This window comes from Lissotriton vulgaris, chromosome 7 (assembly GCF_964263255.1).
Source record: "Lissotriton vulgaris chromosome 7, aLisVul1.2, whole genome shotgun sequence".
Lineage (NCBI taxonomy): Eukaryota > Metazoa > Chordata > Amphibia > Caudata > Salamandridae > Lissotriton > Lissotriton vulgaris.
Genome location: NC_141695.1, coordinates 235,802,575 through 235,826,453, shown reverse-complemented (window position 1 = coordinate 235,826,453; position 23,879 = coordinate 235,802,575). Strand labels below are relative to the sequence as shown.

The window sequence follows — 23,879 nt, the reverse complement described above, 5'->3', positions numbered from 1 at the left end:
GCACAGACACAGCCTAAATCGACCAAACACGCTGGCCAAAAAAGCAGCCCACAGGGTCAAGTTCGATACCTGCTACTCGTCCATTGCCTGAGGGCCCACTTACCAGTCTGACCCTGAGAGCCACATCATTTTTTGTTCGTGCTGACTAAATGCTGATATTGGTGCATAGCTGTGGCCAACAAGGTTACAATTTTGATAATTCAAATGTCATTATACTCTCCCGAGGCCAAGCAGAAGTCACACCGGCAGTACTGTAGCACCACATCAAAGATGCATTGAAACCCTCAAGTATGTCACACACTGAGATTTGTGAGCACTGAGTGCAGTGTTAAATGTGAAACAAAAAAAGGTAGGTGTTCAAAATATTTCACAGCTACCGAAAGCCTGGGCTGCTGAATCTCAAGGCTGCCTAGTCCTCATTCTACCTCCTGTGTCTTTCACCACCCTGCACTTCTGTGTTTTATAGATTTTAATCCCTCGTTTCTCCCTTTGTCACTCTTTTGCTCTCTTTCTCTTCTTCCTACTTTCTCTCTTCCCGCCTTTCTCTCTTTCTCTGGGTCAAGGTCTGATGATGAAAAGTAAGTGCCAGTCCTCAAAAATGCCACTGGCACAAACTAAGCACAGGCGTGGGTACTTCCTTAGATGCAGACCAACATTTAGAGCCTACCCTACTCTTATAAGGTGGTATGTATATTATGGCAGAACAACAAAATATCTTGAAAGATAAGGAAAGAATACTTGATAACGCAACCATTTATGCACTGAAAAATATACACCTTCCACCCATTGGAGAATGGTTTGTTTTGGAATGAAATTGTGAGTGCCTTAACTTCTACTCTGGACATACTTAAATAGCAATGTTTTATTTCTTACACAACTAAGTACATTTTTCCAAGAGAGTGTGAAGGATCCACCCTTCCCATGTGGGCCTTCGGCCATATTCACGCCTCAGCTTTCCGATTGCAGGAGCTGAACCCATGGCTTGTCCAATATTCTGTTTGGTGTGCAATATTTTTCAGTGCAATGAATTCTAAATGCTAAAACTGACAATTGTTATAAAGTAAAATACATTGGGCATCAGGTACAAAGATTAAGAAAAGAGGTTGCAGATTGGTAGGTAAACAATTTAATAAATAAAACAAATTTCGCAGCGCACCCTGCATTGCATTTTGCGATGCAGGGCGCGCTACGAAAGTCGTTTTAATAATTAAATTGTTTACTTACCTTCAATTATCCATAATCCAGTTTTTAGCACCCCCCGCCCCGCCTCTCCGCCCCACCGAAACTCCCTCCACGGGCCGTGGCTGCTGACTGGCATATTTAATTTACTTATATGTCTCTAGTAAAGTGGTATATCATATACCCAAGGCCTGTAAATTCAAAGCTACTAGTTGGTCCATCCATCATTTGTCGCTGCAGCACTAGTTGGTGCAGCAATAGTTGGTCTGCAGCACATATCGTACAACCCCTTAAAACATGTTCCGGTTCTGCCATTGCAGCATGAATGCAGTTTGAAATTGTCAATTCGACTTGGCAAAATAAACCCTTAGCCAAGTCTTAAACTCCCCTTTTATTACATACAAGTCACCCCTACGGTAAGCGCTAGTTAGCCCATAGGGCATGGTGCTTTGTAAAGAAAAGGATGGGCATGTACTTCTAAGTTTCAGATGTCCTGGTTGTGAAAACTTCCTAAATTCATTTTTCACTATTGTGAAGCCTTTATCTCCCATAGGATAACATTTGGTTGCCTTATTACATTTAATAGGTACTAGCGTTTGATTGGGTACAGGCCAACATTTTGTGCTTGGTGTCTGAGAAATTGTAACTTCAAACCCTATTTAATGGTAAAGTGGGATTTTAAGTTACAATTTTGAAAATTCCTCATTTAAGAAAGTTGTTATTTTCCTGCCCTAACTATTTGGTGCCTGCAGCCTGCAGCCTGCAGCCTGTTCTTGGGTCACATGATTGGGTGTGGGTGGCAGTTGGACTTTGTTTATTCCTCCCAAACAACCCCACAACAGAGTGATTAGGTGTGCCTGGATGGACTATCAACTGGCAAGATGGGGGGCGGAATAGGGTCCAGCCCCACTTGCAACTGAATATGCTGTTCTCTGCCATCATACTAGGAACTTGTCACCCCCATTTTATAGAGCCGGATCCTGTCGAAGTAAACCCTGTGTAGGATCCTAAATTGTATCAAGCGGAGTGGCGACTTTATCGCCACCTCTCTAGGGTGCATTAATACTACCCCCCAGTCCACATCATCCATCTCTCCTACTTCCTTCTCCCACACCGCCCTAAGGCCCTCCAGTCTGTCTGGTTTGTTATTCATGATCGTCCTGTATGTCAGTGAGACTGCTCTTTCGGGGATCTTTTCATGCAGCAAACGGCCTTCTAGAGGCGCGTATTCTGGGAGTACCTCTTGTAGCGTCCTTTCCGCTCGCCATACATGCCTAAATTGGATATATTTGTATAACTGTGAGTGGTGTAGCCCAAACTCCGCCTGTAGCAATTGGAATGTCTTCAAAGTTCCACTTTTAGTCACATCTCCTATGGTGGAGATACCTATGTCATCCCAACCTCTGAAACCTCTCAGTTTACCAAGTTCTTTCAACCATGAGCAGTCCCAGATCGGGGTCTGTCTCGAGGGTCTATGCGCCCATCCCGTAGCTGTCGAGGCCTTTTTCCATGCCCCCAGAGTAAGTCTAGTGGCCGGTAGTAGCCTGGTCTGTCCCTTCCCCTCATATATGTAGTGCAGACAAGTGTGTGTGCCCATAGAGTACCTTTCCAAGGCACATGTGGGGTGCGTGGCCGGCACATGCACCCATTCATTGATGGGGACCAGATGCTCCGCCCAGTAATAGGCCTCAAGGTCAGGGAGTGAGATCCGCCCATCGTACTGGTGTCTCTGTAGGGTCGCCAGCGCGACCCTGGGGTGCTTCCCCAGCCACAGGGAGGACCTCAATTCCGCATGGACTTCTCGGAGAGTCTTGGGCCTCAACGGAAAATATTTATTCTGAAAGGCGTACAGGAATCTCTGTAGGGAGATCATTTTAAACATGGCCGCCCTTCCAAGAATTGTCAAGGGGAGTAATTGCCACCTGCCTGCGTCCAGTTTAAAGGCGCGAAGAACACGGTTAATATTTCGATTGTAGGAGACGTCTCTGTTCGTTGTTATGAATATCCCTACATACAGAAATCCCTCACTGGACGTTTGCAGTCTTTCTGGAAGCTGCGGCCACTTGGTCCGCCCTCGGGGGTCATAGAGCGTCGACTTATGCCAATTAATTTGATAACCAGATCTGGCCCCGTATTGGTCTAGTTCACTAAAGAGTGATGGTATAGTAGTCTCCGGCAGCGTCACATACAGTAACACATCATCAGCATAAAGGGATAGTTTTTCCTCCTGTAGCTCTGCTGGTCCCAGCTTAAATCCTGATACTCTAGGGTTCTGCCTAATTGCACACGCCATGACCTCAATCGCCAAGGCACACAATAGGGGGGACAGGGGGCAGCCCTGCCGAGTTCCCCTTTGTATGGGGAAGGCCTTGGATGTCGCACCATTCACCCGGACTCGAGCACTAGGGCCGGAATAGAGGAGGTGAACCTTCCGCCTGAACTTAGGCCCAAAGCCCATATGCTCTAGTACTCCCTCCAGGAAGGGCCAGTGTACTGCGTCGAATGCTATTTCGGTGTCAAGAGACAGGAACCAATGTGGCTCGATCCTGCCTTCCACTTCACACAGCCAATTATGTGTCCTACGCAAATTATATCGTGCCGCCCTTTCCGGGATGAACCCTGTTTGGTCCATATGTACCAAGTGTGTTATGACTCGTCTCAGGCGAAGAGCCAGAACGGTTGCGTAAATTTTCGCCTCGACATTCAACAGGGAAATGGGGTTGTAGGACGCGCAGTCGTCCACGGGCTTCCCCGTCTTATAAATTGGAATAATCGTGGCATGTCTGAGATCCAGCGGGAAGTGTCCCTCCCCCTCAGCGTCACGGTATAGACCCAAAAGGTGTCCGGTCAGAAGGTCTGCCGTCCTTTTGAAAAACTCCGCAGGGAATCCATTTGGGCCAGGAGCCCTACCTGCACGAAGTTTCGTCAGTGCCACCTTGACCTCTCCCTCCGTGATGTCAGCCTCCAAGTCCTCATAATCTGTCTCCTCGAGCTTCGGGATGTCAACAGTAGCTATGTATGCCTGCGCGTCCTCTTTGGACCCCAGGTCACGGGCCTCATAAAAGGTCCCATAGTAGTCTGCGAAGGCGTCTGCTATCTCGGTGTCAGTACATGCCCATTCATCAGGACCAACCCTCACTCTTTCCACCCATCTCTTGTCCCTCTCTTTCCTACTTAACCATGCCAGAAGCTTTCCGGACTTGTCACCCACATCATAGATGCGATGTAGGGTGGCCAGCGCCTGTGTCCTGGCCTCCCCTGTCACTAATTGTTTATACTGGGCTTGTGTATCCAGCAATTGTCTCAGGGTCCCTGGGTCTTTAGTACGATAGTGATCCGTCTCCAATTGCAAGATCTGCATCTCCAGGGCTTGTATCTCCGCCTGCCCTTTCTCCTAGCATCCGCCAATCTGCAATGCACCCTATCTCTCAAGACTACTTTGAGCGCTTCCCATAGGACCACCCTAGAGTCCACACACCCCACGTTTTCTGCCAGGTTTACCTTAACGTCGGCTCTCAGTCCCCTTAGCAACACCGGGTTCTGCAGATCCCAAGCCGAAAGTCTGAGAATTCTAGGTCCGACTCCTCTCTTCCCGCCCACCTCTAACACCAGCGGCGAGTGGTCAGACACCCCTCGGGCACAGTATTCCGCCGAGTCTGACATTTGTATCGTCTGTCTCGCCATGAAGATATAGTCCAGGCGGGAGTAGACTTTATGGGCTCCCGAGAAGAAGGAGAAAGCCTGGGCCTTCGGGTTTAACCATCTCCATACATCTATTAGGCCAAGGGCAGTCATGGTTTTGGGTAAAGGGGTCACGGTCACATGTCTGTCTCTGTCTCCCGTCCTATCTACCGAAGGGTGCATTACATCATTTAAGTCCCCCCCAAGGATCTGGATCGTGTCGGATGTGTTTACGAATGATGTCGGACACCCCCTTTAGCATGTCCGCCTGGGGTTTGGGCGGAGCATAGGCAGAGATGAGTGTGTATTCTTTCCTACCCTATAGCCCTCGTACTCCCACATAAGTGCCTCTCGGGTCGGTCCAAATCTGTGCTACCCTCATTGGTGGACATTTTTTAATCAATATCGCTACCCCTCTGGACCTAGAAGTAAATCCAGCGTGAGCCAGAACTTTATATTGTCCTCTCGCTAGGAAGGCACATTTCGTACCCCGCAGATGCGTTTCCTGTAGGAGTATGACATCTGCTCCAGATCGCTTAATATAGTTGGTAACCAGACCCCTTTTTATCTTACAACCCAGTCCATTTACGTTCCAGGTCATCACTCTAATACCTCCCCCACGTGCCATTCTATCCAGATCCTCCATTGACATAATGGTGGAGTCTCAGTAAGCGGCCTCAGGCGCCTCGCGCCGTCATTCGCCGTGTGCTGTATGTGTGCTGCCAACCCGTGTGCGAAGGAGTCATTAGTGACATCGTAACAATCCTGTTGGTGTGTGGTGTAAAGTGCGCCTGTGCTTCCCTCAAGTGACTGCAGTGCTCATGCCAACCATCCCCCCTCCTCCCCAGCTGCCTCCTCCCTCCACCCCCTCCCCCCGCTGCCCCAACTCGCCCCTCCAATCAAACTCAACATAATATCCCCACCAAACCCCGCTCCCCCACCCTACCTTCCTCCCCCAGCAGGCCTATCGAGCACTTCCCCTCCTGACAGGACTCACTGGTAGGAAAAGGTCTGTCGCCCTCTCTGAGATTCTACCCCACTTTAAACTACCCCAGCTCGCTTATCGACCTGTAACCAAACGGCTGAGTTCCGTAAAGTCCAAAGAGTCTAGCGGAAGTCCGTTAGAACGTAGGGGAAGTGAGTAACAAAACATTACCCTCCCCTCACTCACTACAATGAACAGAACTGAACAACCCACAAAAACCAACAATAGGGTGCGTGTAAGTCACTTGCGTACTTCCATGCGGTCAGCCGATATCGTGTCCATCTACCATTGTTAGATTCAAGAGACATGGGGGCTAGACACTCCCTGTCCTGACAGCCCATCAGCATTCTGATCTCCCTCCAATTCATGTATGGCCATCACCAGCGGGTGCCGAGCCTGTTCCTGTCCCTCTTCCACCTCTGATGCTTCTCCCTCTGCTGCGCTGTCTCTATCGGTAGGGTCCTCTAGTGCAAGGGCCGAGAACCTGGATCTGGAGATCGTGTCCATCTGTGGTGGATCGGCAGCTTGGTGTTTCCCCGGTGGCCTATTCTGTGTGGGCTATGGCGTCGTTTGGGTCTCCCTCAAAGTCCTCGCTCTGTGTCTTCTCTGCGGCAGCGCCCTCTCCTAGAGAGTCCCAGATGTTAGACCTGTCCTCAGCGGCTCGTTACCATTCTCCTCCCGTCTGCAAAGGGGCGGGCGCTCCTCCAACCATTGCCAGGCGTCATCTGGATGTGCAAAGAAGTATGTTTTGTCCTTGTAGATGACCTTAAGTTTGGCCGGAAATAGAAGCATATATTGGATCTTCAAGTCCCGGAGTTTAGCTTTGACTGAGTCAAAAGAGCGTCGAGCCCTCTGCACCTCCTGGCTGTAGTCAGGAAAGATCATGATTAGCGAGTCCTCTATCCGGATCTCCCCTAGTTTCCTCGCTTCTCGGAGGATCAGATCTCTATCTGCAAAATTCAGAAATCTCAATATTATCGGTCGCGGTCTACCCCCCACAAGAGGTTTGGCCATGAGAGCTCTGTGCGCCCGTTCAATAATAAAGGAGTTAGAGAAGGTTGCTTGGGGCAGTGTTTCAAGGAGCCAGGAGCGCAGGAAACCCGCCATATCCGTCCCTTCAATTCCTTCTCTAAAGCCCACTAAGCGTAAGTTGTTTCGTCTCGCCCTATTTTACGCGTTGTCCACCTTCCATATTAGCTGCTTTTGAGTGTCCTTCAGGTCCTTCACAGCCTTCCGGAGGTCTTGTATGGAGTCTTCCGCTTCGCCCAGCCTGGTCTCCGCCGTAGTGACCCTTTCCGTGAGGTTTCGAAAGCCCTGTCGCAACAAATTGACCTACACTCCCACCTCGCCGATATTCACCTCTATGGCCGCTCTTGACGCCTGGATGTCTGCTCTGGAGGCCTGTATCGCACTCATCAGGAGGGCAGTATCTGAGTTCGCCCCTGCTCCCTCCACGCCTCCCATCTGCGGCGCCATCGCGAATTTGTCAATTGGCCCTTGCTTCTGTGTCTTCGGTGCCGTGTCCTTCTTTACCATGATGGCCCGACCTCTGCACCGCAAGTGTGTGGGGGGGGAAAGCAACTTCCCTCGCGGCAATCTGACGGCCACTGCGACGCTCCACCTTGTCTTCTCCCGTTCAGGATAGCTCACGGGGCTGGGACGCACCACGCAGTGCCCACCGGGAATTCCTGCCGCGGCGATGTTGCACTTTGCGACTTCGAAGTTAGTCGAGGGGCTACAGGGCAAGTAGTCCCCCAGCAGCCTGGCCACAGCCTCACTACGGATGTCTCCCCAAGCCCCGGGGCCAGTGCCAAGTTCTTCTGCACTCGGGATCGGGCCCACGTGTTCCCGGTGTCACAGGCCTGACCCTGAGTCCAACTTCTGAAGGGACCGCGTATCTAGGCCAACCGGGTGGTGCCACTGCAGATTGGACGTGTCCCAGACCGGCACGCAGAATTGCCGCCCCCTGGAGGCTCCTCAGGAGCGGTCTCTTCTCGGGCCGATGTTGGTGGGTGGCCCCCTCTCCAGGTGTCCCCCCTCCGTGGTCGCTCATTTCGGATGTCGTCCTCTAGGAGCCCTCACCTCTGCCGCCGCTGTCTCCTGGCCCAGACACTCCACAGCGTGGGCTGAGAGAGGGGAGGGGTCCCCGCCGCCTCCTACTGCCTCGTCCCCACCGAGCACGGAGCAGCTCTGGGTCTGGGGATAGTACAGGGACACCTGCCGCAGCCTCCACGTGCAAGCGGTGACTCCTGATCACAGCCCCGCAGCTCCGAGGGCGGGCGGGCAGGCACTGACCCAGGGATTCTCAGCGCCGCGGCGCTGCTTTGGCCATCTTGCCTCCGTCCCGGACTCAGGCGCGGGCCACCAGATCGCCGGATTGCACCTCTAGTCGAGGCTCCAAGGAGCTCCCGGCACCGCAGGTCTGTTCAGCTAGTGTTCCGCCGTCACGGGCATTATTTTCCAGGTCTGGTAGATGGGTGGTAAATAGTCGGATGTTTACGGCCGGCTGGAGCTAGCACAGAGTACGTCTCACTCGGCCATGTTGCAAGCCACGCCCCCTGCTCCAGCTATATCTGGCTGCACCAGTGTCCCCTTCGGAGTGTGCACTCCTGTATCCATTTTTCCCCTCATCTCTCCTGGAAAAACTATGCCAACATTTTCCCCATCTTATAGCTCACTTCATACAACAGTCCCTGTTGCAATCTAAAGTGTGCTCTAGTTTCTTGCTGAAAAAGGGTCTTATATTTGCCTAGCCTTGCCCCCATCAGGTTCCACAACATATTTCGCTTCCTGGATACAGAGACAGATCTCTAGGTCTGACATAGATCGTTCCTTCTTTTTCTCATTAGTATGGGCTATTACATGACCCCCTAATTACTGGTTTACAGGCCTCCCAGAGGATGACTTAAGAATCAACTGATCCCTTATTCTCAGCGAAATGAAAATCTGTGGATTGGGCAATAGATTTTCTCATGTTCTAGTCTCTGAGTTCTCAGATGTCTAGGCGTCAATCTTGTTTGATCCTCAACCTTTGTGCCTGTAGCATAACCAACAGAGGCGAATGATTAAAAATCCCACACAATAGATAAAAGACATCCCTATACCTACACCCTTGACACTGAGATGCTAACATATAATCCAGTCTAGACATGGACTGCATATGATTAGAGGCAAATGAGAACTGTCTCTTACCCAGATACATCACCCTCCACAGGTTAGTCAGGCTTGTGGCCCCAATGATTGTAGACAACCTATTATCCATATACCTTGCCCACCCGGAGCCTCCATTCTATCTAGACTACTGTGTACTGTCGAATTAAGATCATCACCCACAATCAAAAGCGTTTCTGAGACCTTAACCAACCATTCCCCAAACTGTTCCAATTCCTAAGACCACAAACTCGGGGGAAGTACCAGGAGGCCACCACCAACGTTTCATCATTCCAACTCACAGCAAACTCTGCCTGGGATCCCAATCTATCAACCCAAATGTCTGTCACCTAGAATGGGAGTATCTTGCATACCAAAACTCCCACCCCTTTTGAACCACATGAGAAGCCTTAATGCAGAAGGTTCGCATCTGGGTTATGTTTCATCAAAATCATATGTACAGTTCCTCTCTTCAATTTACTACCCAGCCCTTTCACATTCCAGGAGAGAATCCTGAGGGTCAACTGCAAATTCCTCAAGTCAGTCATGCCACAGCCCCAACCTGTAGGCCCACAGCCAGCACTCAACCCACAAGATGTGAGTTTACTGTTGCAACCGGTATTAAACCCCCCAACCCACATACACTCCACTCTCCCAACCTCCTCATGTGAAATGCTTCAAACTGCCCCCTCCCCAATGTGGTCCCCTTTCCAAGCTTTTCAATTGAGACAGTAAATCAACACACAATGATTATACTTCCAGTGGTCCCAATGAAGAGATTAAGAAAAAAGAAAGAAGAGGCAAGCATGGTGCGTGCCCCGTCGACCAAACATGAAACATGATATTGCATCCTAAAAGACCCCTCTTCACCTGTGCAATACAGTAAGCCAAGGCTGAATCCAGGAGAAACTTCATACCGCACCCACTCAGGCAACTATATCCGATGTCATCAGGGTTACTACTTGCAATGACTCGTCATCAATCTCTGCTGTTGAGAGAACTGAGTCACCATCAGTACCTGTTCAAGGGTGCCCCACCCGTAGGATGCAGCACATTGCTGCCACTGTTGACGCTCTGCGACAAATTTCCTCCTGGCAGTAGCAGCCTTGATGGCTGTTGAGGAGACACTTGCCTTCTTCTGGGGCAACGTCTCCCCCTAAATTGTTGCCAGTCCTGCGACTGGTACTGCTTACGCTCTTTGGAGATTTCAAATCCATGCTGCTCCAGCCTCTCCCAGGCCTCAGAAGCTATGGCCCAAAAAGTGTATGTTAATCTGATCTATTAACTGAAGTATCACAAGGTAAAAAAGAACACGTGGAAGGCCCAGTTTCCCCAAATTTCTCTTTTTTTTCAGAACATGTGTATTATATTTTATTCAAATGAAAAGAGAGCTTCTACAAACAGTGCAGCAGGCAGAGATTCACCACAACATGTGGCTCATGCACAGGACATATGTCATACTATATCATCGTCGGGACCTTTATGACTGCTATCAATGTGTATCAATGAAAAACACCAGTATTCCAATCAAAACAATATATCAATAAGAATAGGATAGTAAACGCGCTCTTGAGATCATATGGAAGTGGTAAAAGGTCCAGCCCTGAAGAAGGGGGTGTGGGAGGGCACACTAAACAGGCACCCACTAAGTCGCTAGACACAAGTAATGCGTGTGTATACGCCTTCCGGTGAGTAGGGAGGGGGTAGAGTAGCCCATCTCCAGCTAATTGGTGTGAGCGATAGCACAGTGCATACATGAGAGGATGGTCGTATGTTTATGCAGGGTCCTAGTGGTCGCCTGTCCGCTGTATCAATGGGATGTGGGTTCAGGGTGGGCGTGTATCGATCTTGACTTCCACATTAAGTAGGAAAGTCTCTCATCACTAACTGCTTTCACAGGGGACCCCATGCCCTCGGAGTACCCAAAGGTTATGAAACTCCGCACAAGTCCATGTCAGGAGGTCGTGAATCCATCGTTGATGGTCCTGCGGTGCGGGTGACTCGAAGGTCATGGCCTCTTGTTGTTAAAGCAGAATGAATGCAAGGTCAATAAATCTATGTAAGTGTTTGTCACCCAACAGACAGGAGAAAGGCATAGGAGGGAGGGCGTGTACTGCCAAGTCCGCCACAGTCGTAACCACCTTGTGCCATGTTGGTTCCAATACAAGGTAATCCCACTCCATATGATCCATTTCTGCTTCCTGCAGTCCACAGCAAGGGCAGATGGGGGCAAGTGTTGGGAACATACGTTTGATACAATGAGAGGAGAGGTAGGCTTGGTGTACATAATTAGACTGTGTAAACCTAGGGTTTTGTTACACGCCCTTAACCAGCTGTAGAGCCTGGGACCAGGACCTGTCTGACAAGGGTTTCTGCAGCACTGCATCCCATCTGGCATGCCATCTGTTGTGTGAGCCAGCGGGGCCACATGCAATGCCGTGTATAAGGTGGTGATGGCATGCCATGTGCCACCAGAGGATAACACTGCATGTAGCACTGCAGAGGCGGGTGGTTCCTCATCTCTGCCGCCCCAAACGTCTTGCAATGCATGTTGTATGGTGCAATAGGTTAGGAACTGGCCGGCAGGCAGAAAATAGGTGTCCTTGATGTCTTGAAATTACATACTTACACCCTCCAGGTAGAGTCCTCCTACTTGCTCGATGCATGGCTCCCTGCAGAGGTGTCTGTCAGTATGCCGGACTGCTCCACGGAGTGACGGTGAGTCCCAGACAGCAATCACTGGGGAGTACGGAAGAAGGGGGGCCCTCAAGTGCACGAATTATGGTTATCTTCCAGCTGTAGGGGTTCGTCGAGGTCAGCTCGCTGCAGAGGGTTACGTTTAGGAAGGGAGATATAATCCAAGAACCCAAGTACAGTATCCAAGGACGGAGAAGTGGGTGCCTCATACTGTTGGAGGTAGTAATCGCAGAAGGCTACGTTAATGGACAATTCAAAGGCAATAAGGTCACCATCAGGGTCGCGAATGGGGGTGATTTGGTGTTCCTCATGAAAAAGTCATGCCAACAGTCTGCCAGGATGGTCACCCTGGGCATTTTGCAGGGCTGTTATCTTGTGGTAATCATGGCGACTCAGTGTTGTCTCCTCCTCACTCCGCTGCGCATGTAGCTGTCTCAACCATGTAGGTGAACCCGTCCGGCCACTTGCATTTCCATCTGGCAGAGCTCATGCTCAAGGGAAATGAGGTCCGCAGTTAGGTGCAACGGATACCTCAGGAGGCTGCCATGCTGTGGCCATGGACCACAACTTTATGTGCATTCCATTCCCAGACGCATGTCGAAGCGGTGCCCTGGTTCTTCGTCAAGTAATTATTAAGGCAGAGAGATATAAATCCACCCGGAAAGGAGGATGGGAAAGAGCCTCGACTTGCGGCTTTTAAGTGGGGATAGTGGGTTGTTGCCTGATTCAAAACACCGTCAGCAGCATGGAGTAGTGATCTGACAGAGATCTTGCCGGACAACCCGAGAGCCAATAGGAGTCACATATAGAATGAGGTTGACCCTGGTGTGCACATCATACACCTTGGAATAAAAAGAATATTTGCAGTCATTTGGATGCCCCATTCGCCATGAGTCATGTAGGTGCATATAAGTGTCATGTGGAGCAGGCACTGACTGCCACATGTAATGGTGGGACGGAACGGTCGCGTTGTAAATTGGGCACACAGTTGTAGTCACTGAGTGGGTCATGAAGGAGTGCAGCGGGCAGACTATCCAGAAACTCTGCTTGTTTGGAGTTGGACACATACAAAGCCACCAAGGGTAGGGAGGCCCAACTAGGTGCCCCTCCAATATGACATACCTCTCATTTGTGCCCACCCACTGTTTTCACAGATAAAATGGGACCCCAGACACAATCCAAAAACACCTCTCACATATGCCGACATTGCGGTCCCATAAGTCTGCCCTCTTCATTTAGAGCATACTTGTGGAGCTCGGCTGCCCTGAGGTGGGTCTCCTGTAGCATAACAATGTGAGTGTGTCGACGTTTGAGATATGCATAAATGCGGCAATGCTTGGCTGAAGTGGCCAATCTTTCCATGTGAGAATGTGATGCTGTGGCGCAGAGCGGCCAGGTATTGGTGTGGGCATGGTTGCTGTTGTCTTTGAGTTGTTCAGGGAGTATGGGATAATAGTGAACCCCGTCTGTCTGGCTGTGTCCAAGCGATGTGGGCCCCCCCATTGTGCTGCAGGTATGTTGACGGAAAGTGAAGTGTCCGGAAAGACCTCAAACCGACATTGGTAGTCTCGGAGCAAGACTTATAAAAATAAACATCAACTAGCCAATAATGCAATAATCCTCCCTGGGCGGTACTCAAAGAGGGGCCTGCGCATGTGTCCTCAGATCAAAAATAATACCCAAAGAAAGACAAGAGAATATAAGCAACAGTCCACATGGGAGCAGTGGTAGGACGTGGCATAGGAATGAGACAACAGTGTTGGTAGCACAGAAACTTGCATGTTGAAAGCAGGTGTGGACCGCCAGGACTCGACAAACAGAGAAAGGGTAAGACACTCAAAAACCTACAGGGCAGGTGGTGAGAAGAAGAATGTGGTCAGCACCCCATGGCTGCAAATCAAAGGAGGTCATTAGCGTATCTCGGCGTGACCTTGGGGGCCGTGGTGCTGGAGGCCAAAGAAAACTCAGAAACACAAGCCTCTGAACAAGAGTCCTCAGACAGCTTGTCTCGCAGGAAAGGAGTTGGTAGGATGGTGATGAGCTGCCACCTTCACCGCTCGCATCTGTTCCGCTGCTGGTTTGGTTTGCGGATATTGAGAAATCAGGCAAAGAGAGGGCAGGATGGTGCCCCAGTTTGAGGCAGGCGTCCTGGGATGCGATGAGCCCTCTCAACAGAGAACAGAGCAGGTGCCCTATCCTTCAATACAGTGTTCGTCAGCTGTTCTTCCTCGAAGAGCTCGGGCATGAGAAGCTCCACCCTTTTTGGGAAGCCAATGAAGAGAACATTGTTAAGCCGTGAGCTCCCCTCGACATCTTCCACCATGAGATGCAAAGCCACCACCTCCTCCTGCATTTTCGCTAGTCTGGACTGTAGTTTGCATACCATAAGGGACAGTTTGCCCTACAGCTGATTCTGATTCATCTACTCTCTCAAACAGTTTGAGGTGGTCCACATGCAGGAGGCCCACATCGAGGGACACTGCATTGATCTTTGCTTCCAGTGAGGTCTTAGTATCTAGTATAACATGCAGAGATGGAGAGGGGAGGATCATGGCCCACGCCACAATGGAGGACAACAGATAGTCTGGGAGGGGACCACCCATGCGGACCAGGCAAGGGCCACAGACAAGAAGAGGAATCCACCAGCTATAACTGCTCAGCAGCCGCACACAGCCATCACCACCAGCTAGCAATTCCTTGCAACACAAGAACTCCGCAGTTCCGCACTTCCTGCAGCTGCAGCACTCTCGTCTGAATCACACTCCAAGGGAACCCCCCACGTGGAGTCCACAGAGCTTGACAAGTCAGAAAGCCTGGGCAAGGATCTTCACATGGGCCAGTATATATTGCACACCAAAGGTGAAGCAGGGCATAGGTGAGGGTCCCACTCAGGAGTGATGGTAGACCATTCAGGCCACCTAAATCGCATGGGGGCAGCTCCCACTGCAGTGCGAGGCCCTGGATCACAAGGCCCACCAATGTGCAAGGCACCACCCAATGTGCCCCCCCGGTGCGCACCAGTTGAAGCAGGCAGGTCCTCTTTAGTCAGGGATGCACCACCGTCGTCCTATGCCGAGCATCTTCCAAGGGGGTTGGTCGGTTAACACCAGTGAGAAGCGCTGCACCGTGCTCCAAAGGTCCCAACTCGTCTCTGTCCATCAGATCTCCTCTCCCTAACCCAGATAGTCCCTGGGCATCTCATTGGCCAAACCTCAAGGCAATCACAGTACTCCAGCCAGTGGATCATCGTGCCAGGTAGTGCCCGGTATATATGGAAGTATGGGGCTCTTCCCCTTTTGAATCAGCAACCAGTCTCACCTCAGTTATCTCCATCATGCCCCAGTTCCTCTGTGTGAGCCAGGGTGCTTCATGGCTGGCTGCTGATATAAGAGTCCAGTTTGGGGCGGGTCAGAGGACCCCGCCTTATGTGTTCGGTAGTCCGGTCTCAGCCGCCAGGGATGCAGGCTATGCCGGCAGGAATTTGCTGTGGCGAGGGACAGGTCTCGTCTTGGTGACTCTGTAGGTGGAGGCCCGGTGTAACACAAACCACTGGGCTCCCCCCAACCTCCCGTCAACCAGGGCACCCCAACCAGGGGGAACTGAAGGCTGCACTCCAGGCACCAGCCCAGACCCAAGGGCAGTGGTTCAATGCAGCATGGGCCAACGGATCCCAGTGTGTGCGCCCGGCATTCCGGTCCTGAGTTTGGGGGAGACAGACTGTTGTGCCAGGCAACTCTTCAGGTGAGGTCCTAGCTACCCAGCGGCCATTTATGAAGGCGGAGCCTTGGTGCAATGCTGGTCAATGGCCCGCCACTTCGCTAGCCAGTGCACTCCTTCCAGGGGGTTTTGCTGGCTGCTACCTAGGCCTCAGCTAATGACCTCCTCAGAGCAACGGTGTGTGTCACAATGGGATCTTGTGTTGTGTTGCCACCAGAAGTCCGGTGCCGTGGACTGTGTCCACCATTCCCCTCAGCTCCCCCAGTTGGCTGGTACCTCTGAGCTCTGGCTCACGACTCTGCTGGTCCCGGCATCGCACTACAGCAGCAGTCTGCTCCTGTCACTCCACGGGTCTGGGAATATTACACTTCGGACTGTCCCAAAGCCACTGCATTCGGTTTGCAGTCTCGCCAGGGGGTCACTACCACTTATATTTCAGGATGTTGCCTGGGCCTGGCACAGAGCTTCTTAGTGAGTGTCTGATGCGGCCCCCTCTTGCCCATGCTCCCTCCCCCAAGTGTCTCTTACCTCCATAAAAGATTCTCTCTGTCCCTGAACCATTGTGGCATAATTTGGTTATATGTTTACGGATCCTTCCTCCACATTCCAAGGACCATGTGATCTTGCTATATCCAAGATACTATCTCCATCTCTGAAATTACGCAATCTCACCACAATGACTCTCGGTTGATCACCTGAAGGTGAGGGCCTGCCAAGAAAATTGTGTTTTCTTTTCACTGCGAAAAGCGTGAAGACCATTCCTTCCATCACTAACTTCTACAAACACTGTTCCACATGTGACCCAGCACACTGCCCTTTCATCTATTCCGTAAAACCCATCACATGTACATTATTGTATCTGTACCTACCCTCTGCATCATCCAGTTTGCCTGTCAGAAATTGCACCTCCTGCTCCACCTTCTGGACCCTGGCCTGTGCATCCACCACCGTGGATTTTGTTGATGCCATATTAAACGCCAAGTTAGCCGCCCGGTCTGCTAACTTCCTATGATCTGTACGAAGTATTCCAAGGCCCACAGTAACTACTTCAATCCGAGCCTGAAGTGCAACCTTGTTATTAAAAGACAGTGGAACTTAGCTTATTCATCATACACACAATGTAACGTATAGAAACTCAATGGAACCTATACAAATCAGGTTGTCCTGACCCAGCCGGGGCAGGAGTTTTATTACCAAAAGAAACAATGTTGAATACAAAATGCAATTTTCAAGACACAAGCCTGTGCCTGTACTGACAAGACAGGGGAAAAATAGATATAGGGTGAAGAAAAGGGTGATTTTCAGGCAAGAAAAGAGAGCAGAAGCAGGGCACTGCAAAAAATGCAAAGAATAATAGCAGTGTCGCCTGGAGCGGAGCGGAATGTACACAAGGTTAAACAATATTACAAGTGTCAACCCACCCACTTTGACACCCAAGAGTGGGTTGACACTTGTAATATTGTTTAACCTTGTGTACATTCCGCTCCAGGCGACACTGCTATTATTCTTTGCATTTTTTGCAGTGCCCTGCTTCTGCTCTCTTTTCTTGCCTGAAAATCACCCTTTTCTTCACCCTATATCTATTTTTCCCCTGTCTTGTCAGTACAGGCACAGGCTTGTGTCTTGAAAATTGCATTTTGTATTCAACATTGTTTCTTTTGGTAATAAAACTCCTGCCCCGGCTGGGTCAGGACAACCTGATTTGTATAGGTTCCATTGAGTTTCTATACGTTACATTGTGTGTATGATGAATAAGCTAAGTTCCACTGTCTTTTAATAACAAAGTTATACCCATGGCCCTTAGCTATCCACTGGGTTCCCCTTGTCTCTATGAAGTGCAACCTTAGCATCTCAAATGGCAGCCAATATTGTTTCCGTATGAGTTTGAATACTCCTTTCACCAGGCAGGTCTATCACTTGTGTCTAGATCCCTCTGTATCTTTGCCTTGAGCTTCCCTTGTTCCTGGCGGACACACTATCACCGGTAACTCCCCTCCTGTACCAGTTTCACAGTTGCAGGCCCTACCCACTGAACATACAGAGTTTGGCGGAGTCAGAAACAGGAGGCGTGATCCCAGGGCACTTGTTTCTTAGTGCTGCGCTCACTGTGCACCTAATTTGTCTTGCAAATGCATCTCAGGGGTCCTGTTGGTAGCAAGACCCCTCCGATATCATGACCCCCAATGTACCTCCATCTTGCTATCCCGCAACAGTGGCTCAGGCTCCCCTCATTGGCAGGGTCTTGTGCACCCCAGTCCACTCAGCCGGCCCTACTTCCACCTTTGAGACCCATGCCTTGGGGTCACACTCCCAAGCAGCAGTTTCACTCCGACTGTAGTATAGTCTCACAATTTTGTATGGAAGCCATCTCATGCCCATGACACCCTGACCAAAATGCAGGGGAAGGGGCTTGGGCCCAAGAAACATCAAGAACAGGGGGCTCCAGCACCCCACCACTAATGGCCGCTAGTCGTCATAGAACTCTCACCCAGTGGCTCCTCTCCTCCAAAATATCGCCCAAGAGCTCCGAGGCATAGCTGGGTCAACATCCTCACACTCAAGACCCTATCAATGGAAGCGCCAAATCTCTCCGTATTTCTGTGGCCCAACAGCAGGAGTGGTCTCCGCAGGGGCAGCTCTAGGCTCATGGCGGCCCTAGGCTGGGAGCGAAGGTAGGGGGCCCCAGAAGAGGAGGAACGCAGGTGTGGAGATCAGTGAAGAGGGGGGACCGGGGTCAGGGTGATTGGAAGTAGAACAGAGCCGGAGGCTGCCAAATCCCTGCCAGGGGCCGCCACGCAAATATGTATCCATTCTCAGAGGATTATTATATTAAGGATATATATTGGCATGGTGGCCCCTGGGGGTTGGCGGCCCTGTGTAGGTGCACAGCTTGCACATGCCTAAGGCCGCCTCTGGTGTCCGCTGCTGAGCACTGTCTACTACCCCCTCTCTGGCCTCGACAGGTCTCCGCTGCAGCCCCAATGGCCTTCAGGAAGCCTCCAAGTAGCTCCCCTGCTCCCCAGAAGAACCCGTGGGATTGCCCCTGGCTCTCTGATACGGGACGCCTCACTGGACAGGGAACAAAGAGCTGCTGCGGCCAATATTTTAGGAGAAGCCCCTCCCAAGCTTCCTCATCTGAAATCTGCCCAATATAACCCCTCGAAGGGTCCCCACTGTGATCGCCTCAGCCCCCGGAGGCCTCCAGTATTCGAGAGGGCGGTCCTCGCGCAAGATGAATACCAGTCACAGGACCTCAAGTCAGCAGCTCGGGATTATGCGTCCTTCTCCATTGCACCTCAGGCCACACCCCCCATAACCTTTTTCCATGATAAATCTCTGGGTTCGATGTTCTGAAATTCTTTAGTCTTTGAATTTGAGGCAATGTAGTTTAAAGTTTTCTGTTACTGATTTCATGTGTAGAATGCAGTGTTCTTATGGTAATTAGCTGTGTTTGGAGTGCTATAGTGTTATGTTCCAAGGTTAATGCTCTGTGGTCGATGATCTATTGCCCATTTTCCCCATAGTAATATTTTTTAAAAAGGAGTTTACTTTTAATGGTGCTGCCTGAGAGTGATTTATTGTAATGATGATGAAGGTATGTATGGGTTTCACATACTACTACCCAGTGTTCCTTTGGTAATGTTATTTCATAGACTGTGGTATGTATATATACTAATGCCATAGCTATATGGTTTTATTTGTGACTTGGGACCTCGTTTAGAGATTGGTGGATGGAGCATGCACCGTCAGCATAGCAGAATACTGTCCTCCAGCCCAGTGGGCATGTCTTGCATTGGCAGGAACCACGGTCACTGCAGTTGCTTTCAATGCATTGAAAGTTTAACAGTAAATGACAGAGCTGAATGCCAAACTTTCATTTCTTCTTTTATTTTCAAAAACAAAATCCCATAGCAGAATTTTCATTCTGAAAATATAAAATAAAAACAATGACCCCACTTACCATAGGAGATTTCTCCCACAGTATGAGGGTCATTTACAAGTTTTCAATGCCCCTTGCAATCAGGTTTTGCCAGGTGGTGAGGGACAGTGAAAACTACCCATTGGACCATTCAATCTAAATAAGGCGGGTGGTCAAATGGCCAAACCTCTGATGGCCTTTTCTCTGTCGGAAAGTCTGAGAAGTATGTCAGTGTTAGATACGGTGAAGTCCCATCTGCCGATATACCTCCGTTTGGTTTGGCGGACAGAGTACTCCGTTGCCTTTGTGAGTGAGTACTTTCACCACCAAACTCTAAATCAGACCCTTGATGTTTACTAAATGAACCTGGCTAAACCAAAGACCTTATTGATCTTTGTGTTCATATTGTACCACTTGTGCCAAATGTAACTAAGTTTTAACCCTATGCCTCCCATTTAGTCTGGCTCTTGCTATACGGAAACACAATAATATATAATAAAAAACTATGAATATTCTTCTTAATATTATCTTTGATGTACAGCAATCCTTGATGGATAGCATATCTTGTCCATCAAAACATTCAGAATCTTTGGAATGGCTGATTATAATGTAGTTATCCCCATGCATGCAGAATCAACCAGACACATTTTGTACTCATGAAGGACTTCCAATAATGATCCCTAGAGATGGATATGTATTTTCTGAATTTCTTGTGCAACTATAATTCAATCTGTCAGAGAATTATGTAACCATTACATATGCAGGGAAGACATTTGAGGACCATTATTTTCAAGGATGCTTTTGCATGCCACAGCCTGTACAAGACACAAGATAACGGGGCATATTATCAAGGAAAGTTTTGCCGCTTTTCCGGCACATATTACCGGGAAAGCGGCGATTTTCCTATCGCACTATCACCAAGGTCTCGCTAACATGCGTCAGCGCTATTATCCTTGCGATAGCTGCAGTTTATCCTGCCGCTGTGCATGTCAGCGATATTTATCGCTAATGATATGCAAAGTAGGCGTACCTCACTAAAATAAAATGCAAACCGTCGTTAACATAAATTACCTCTATTATTATTCCGGCCCCGGAACCGCATAGCGGTAATAAAAGTAGCGCTAACCGCGATTATCGCTGGTATTTGAACGCCTGACGGAAACCTGAAATAGCCGTCAATGGGAGGTGAATTGTCTTGATAAGTCCACCATGGCTTATTATCAATGATTTCCCTATCGCTGCTTTTTTATCGCTGGATTCCAAGCGATATTCAGGCATCTCTGGATTTTTTATCGCTTTGTAGTTAATCGTAGATGATAACGCATTAACTTGGCGATGTAATCCAGCGATAGCCAACGATATTTAAAATCGCCCTAAGCGCGCTTAGCGATAATTTTCGCTGCCTGTTGATAATATACCCCAACATGTTTAGCCCTATATACAAGTCCTTAAAAGAACATCCACAGTATTTCCCAAAAACAACAACTTCCCTAATACTGGTCGAGATGCAACAGAAAACTGCTTAAATGTTTGGTGTAGGTTTTGAAAAAATTAATTTTCGGTAAAATGTTGCTATACTGTTCTCATAGTATTAGCATCTGAATCTGAACCAATCTGAACAAATCTTATAACCACTTTCTCTTGAAGTGCTGTGCGAATTTTGTCATGCATGGATGATAACTCCTCCCTTTTCTCGACCTCGCCTACCAAACAGTTTTAGCTGTCTGTAGGTAAAAGCATCTTGTGGACCATACTAAAAAGTTAAAGAGGGGCTAGACCCCACGGATTGCTTGTCATTGATTGGCTTTATTGTCACTCTTTTTCGCTTGCTTCCCATTTGATCACTTGTCTTCTTTTTCTTCTGTTGGTCCCTCCCCTGGGGAATAGCCTCTTTACTCTACTTTTGATTGGCCAACTTGCAGACTTCTACTGGTCACATTTAGGGAACAACTTTTTTATTATCCATCCAGAACTCCATTAGAGTGCATGTGTTTTCTTTCTCTCTCCCTACGTGATGTTTCCCCCCTCAAATACCTAGCCCCACTCTCTGTGTTACTCACCACCCTTCCCCACCGCTTGTCTGTAAAAACACATAAACAGGTAAATTTTTCAAGGTTGTGACTACAGTTACAGTTAATTATTAAGACAGTTAAATATTAATTCAGAATCATGTCCAAAACGTTGAAAACGTTGAAACATCTCATTTTAAGGCTGTATGGTTTTACAGTTTTTCTACATTGATTGGTAAAACATATGACATTATAAATGATGATTTGCACCCTTCTGAACTTACTGACGCTTTGCACCAACACAGAGAAGCCCAGCAAGGCTGCTGGCAGCAGGTGAAGCAGCAGCATTTTCCTGGGGATGAGAAAGAGCACAGTGATACCATTGTCAGCCATTTTCAAATCCGAAAACTCATGTATTCACAAAGGGATTCGTGATATTAGGGAGATAAGGCTTTACACTACAGTGCACTACAAATCTAGTCGTCAATTGCTTTTGTGGCCGCAGAACATAGACTGAATTGTATTAAATAGTATATTTTATTAGCACTTACTACCCCTGATGAGGGTTAACATACTACTCCTTGGAGTCCAGAATGAATTTGCAGTATTATAAGTGTTGTACTTAGTTGGAGCTTACACAACATTTTTAGAGTTGGCATAACCAAATATGCTAGTCTAAAGAAAAGTTAAACTTTAATTGTTGTTTTTGATACTGATGTTTTAGTTATTTGCATTCTTATTGTGTGATTTTCAAAGGTGGTGGTAACAGTGATGCTGTTCAGTAATGTTTACATTATTACAAAGATGTGCTATCTACTTCATTTCTGTTTCTAGGACATTCGGCTGTTTTGCATTAGCAAAGACGAATGGACATATTTGGTCCACGGAGACAAGGTATGTACATATGTAGGTATTGTCATGGGTCAGCATTCCTTTGATAGTAATAATATTAATGATAATAATTATGATAATAATAATAATAATAATAATAATAATAATAATAATAATAGCATATATCAAGCAGTGGTGTCTCGGCGCTTTGCGATCAATGCAGATGAGGAAAAGGTCCAACAGAAGCGCAAGCGTTGACTGAAAATCCAGGTCTTCAAGGTCTTACTGAATTCAAGTTCTGATTTGATCACATGTATATGGGAGGGCAGGGAGTTCCACAGTCTAGCCGACTCAACTGTTAAGGATCCCACTCCCATTCAGGACTTCGCATAGCGGTACACAAAGCAGGTGCTGGTAGTTGGATTTTAGAGTGCGTTTTTGTTGATATAAGCAGCGCCTATGCCTGAGATACTCAGGGCTGCTGCCATGCAAGGAACGAAAGGCCAGAGTCAGGGACTTGAACTCTATCCTTTTAGAGATGTGGTGACGGTTGGGACACAGCGCATTAAACTCGCTGCCGCATTCTGTACCATCTGTAATCTATTGATCAGGTAGGAAAGCAGCCCCAGGTACAGACTGTTTGCATAGCCCAGCCAAGATGTCACAGTAGCGTGGACTGACACTTCGACTTTCCTCTGGTAATAGGTGCAAACATTTCCTTAAAATTCTGAGCTTCCCAAGCATGAGGATGATATATGACCGACTTGGGCCAAAAAAGAAAGGTCAATACTCCATTTGATGCCCAGGTTCCTAGCCGTGTTTGCCGGTAATGTTGGCGATCCCATTTCTGCTGGCCACAACAGTCCTGCAGGGGGGTGGGGATGCCTGGCCGAAGAACAAGACCTCTGTCTTGTCCGCATTAAGTTTTAAACAGTTATTATTCATCCAGCTCGAGATGTCCTTCAGATACCCCTTAAATCTAGCAAGCGAATCAGCAGGGTGATCCTCAAAAGAACGATAGCTGTGTGTCATCCGCATAAGACTGCCTTCACTTCCCAAGATGCAATGAGAGTGAAAAGTGACACCAGGTAGGTGTTACAGAGCAATGGACTCAAGGCAAAGCCCTGAGGCACTGCGCACCACAGTGGCTTAGGTTCAGATTGATTGGGTTGGAGAAAGACCCTTTGAGAGTGGTCATTAAGCTAGGCCTGGTACCAGGAGAGTACTATCCCCTGCAAGCCCAACTGTTTGAGTCTGTCCAGTAGAATTGGGTGCGCAACTGTGTCAAACGCTGCAGACCGATCTAGAAGGACCTACATCACTGAAGCCCCTGCGTCTACAATCATTCTTACAGATTCCGCCACCTTCACCACCTTCACCAGTGCAGTCTTGGTGCTATATCCTGACCGGAATCTGGACTGGGTGTCATGCAGGATGTCATGTGCCGCTATTAGTTGGTGTTGCACTAGTTTTTCCAACATTTTTGCGGGTGCTGGCAGTAGTGAGATGGGGTGGTAGTTGCTAAGCTCCATAGGGTCAGCATTTTTTTCTTTAATAGGGGTAGTAGATAATCAGGGAAAATGCCGGTGGATAGCGAGGTATTCCAAATGTGATTTAATACCAGGTTAATCACATGAGACAATGACCTCAAGAGCTTAGGGGTCAGGGATCCTCAGGGGAGCTAGACTTGCACCTCAGGATTTCAGCCAGT

General features: G+C 48.8%; 1 protein-coding gene across 3 annotated transcripts in view; it reads right to left on the bottom strand.

The window, feature by feature from the left end:
- The window catches only part of LOC147701274 (uncharacterized), a 167,112-nt gene that overhangs the window by 122,915 nt on the left and 20,318 nt on the right, over positions 1–23,879 (bottom strand). For all 3 annotated transcript variants that reach the window (XM_086930004.1, XM_086930003.1, XM_086930005.1), the window contains exon 2: positions 21,622–21,689. In XM_086930004.1, the coding sequence (XP_086786130.1) occupies positions 21,622–21,685 (64 nt within the window). In that variant the 5' untranslated portion in view covers positions 21,686–21,689. The remainder of the gene's footprint in view (positions 1–21,621; positions 21,690–23,879) is intronic.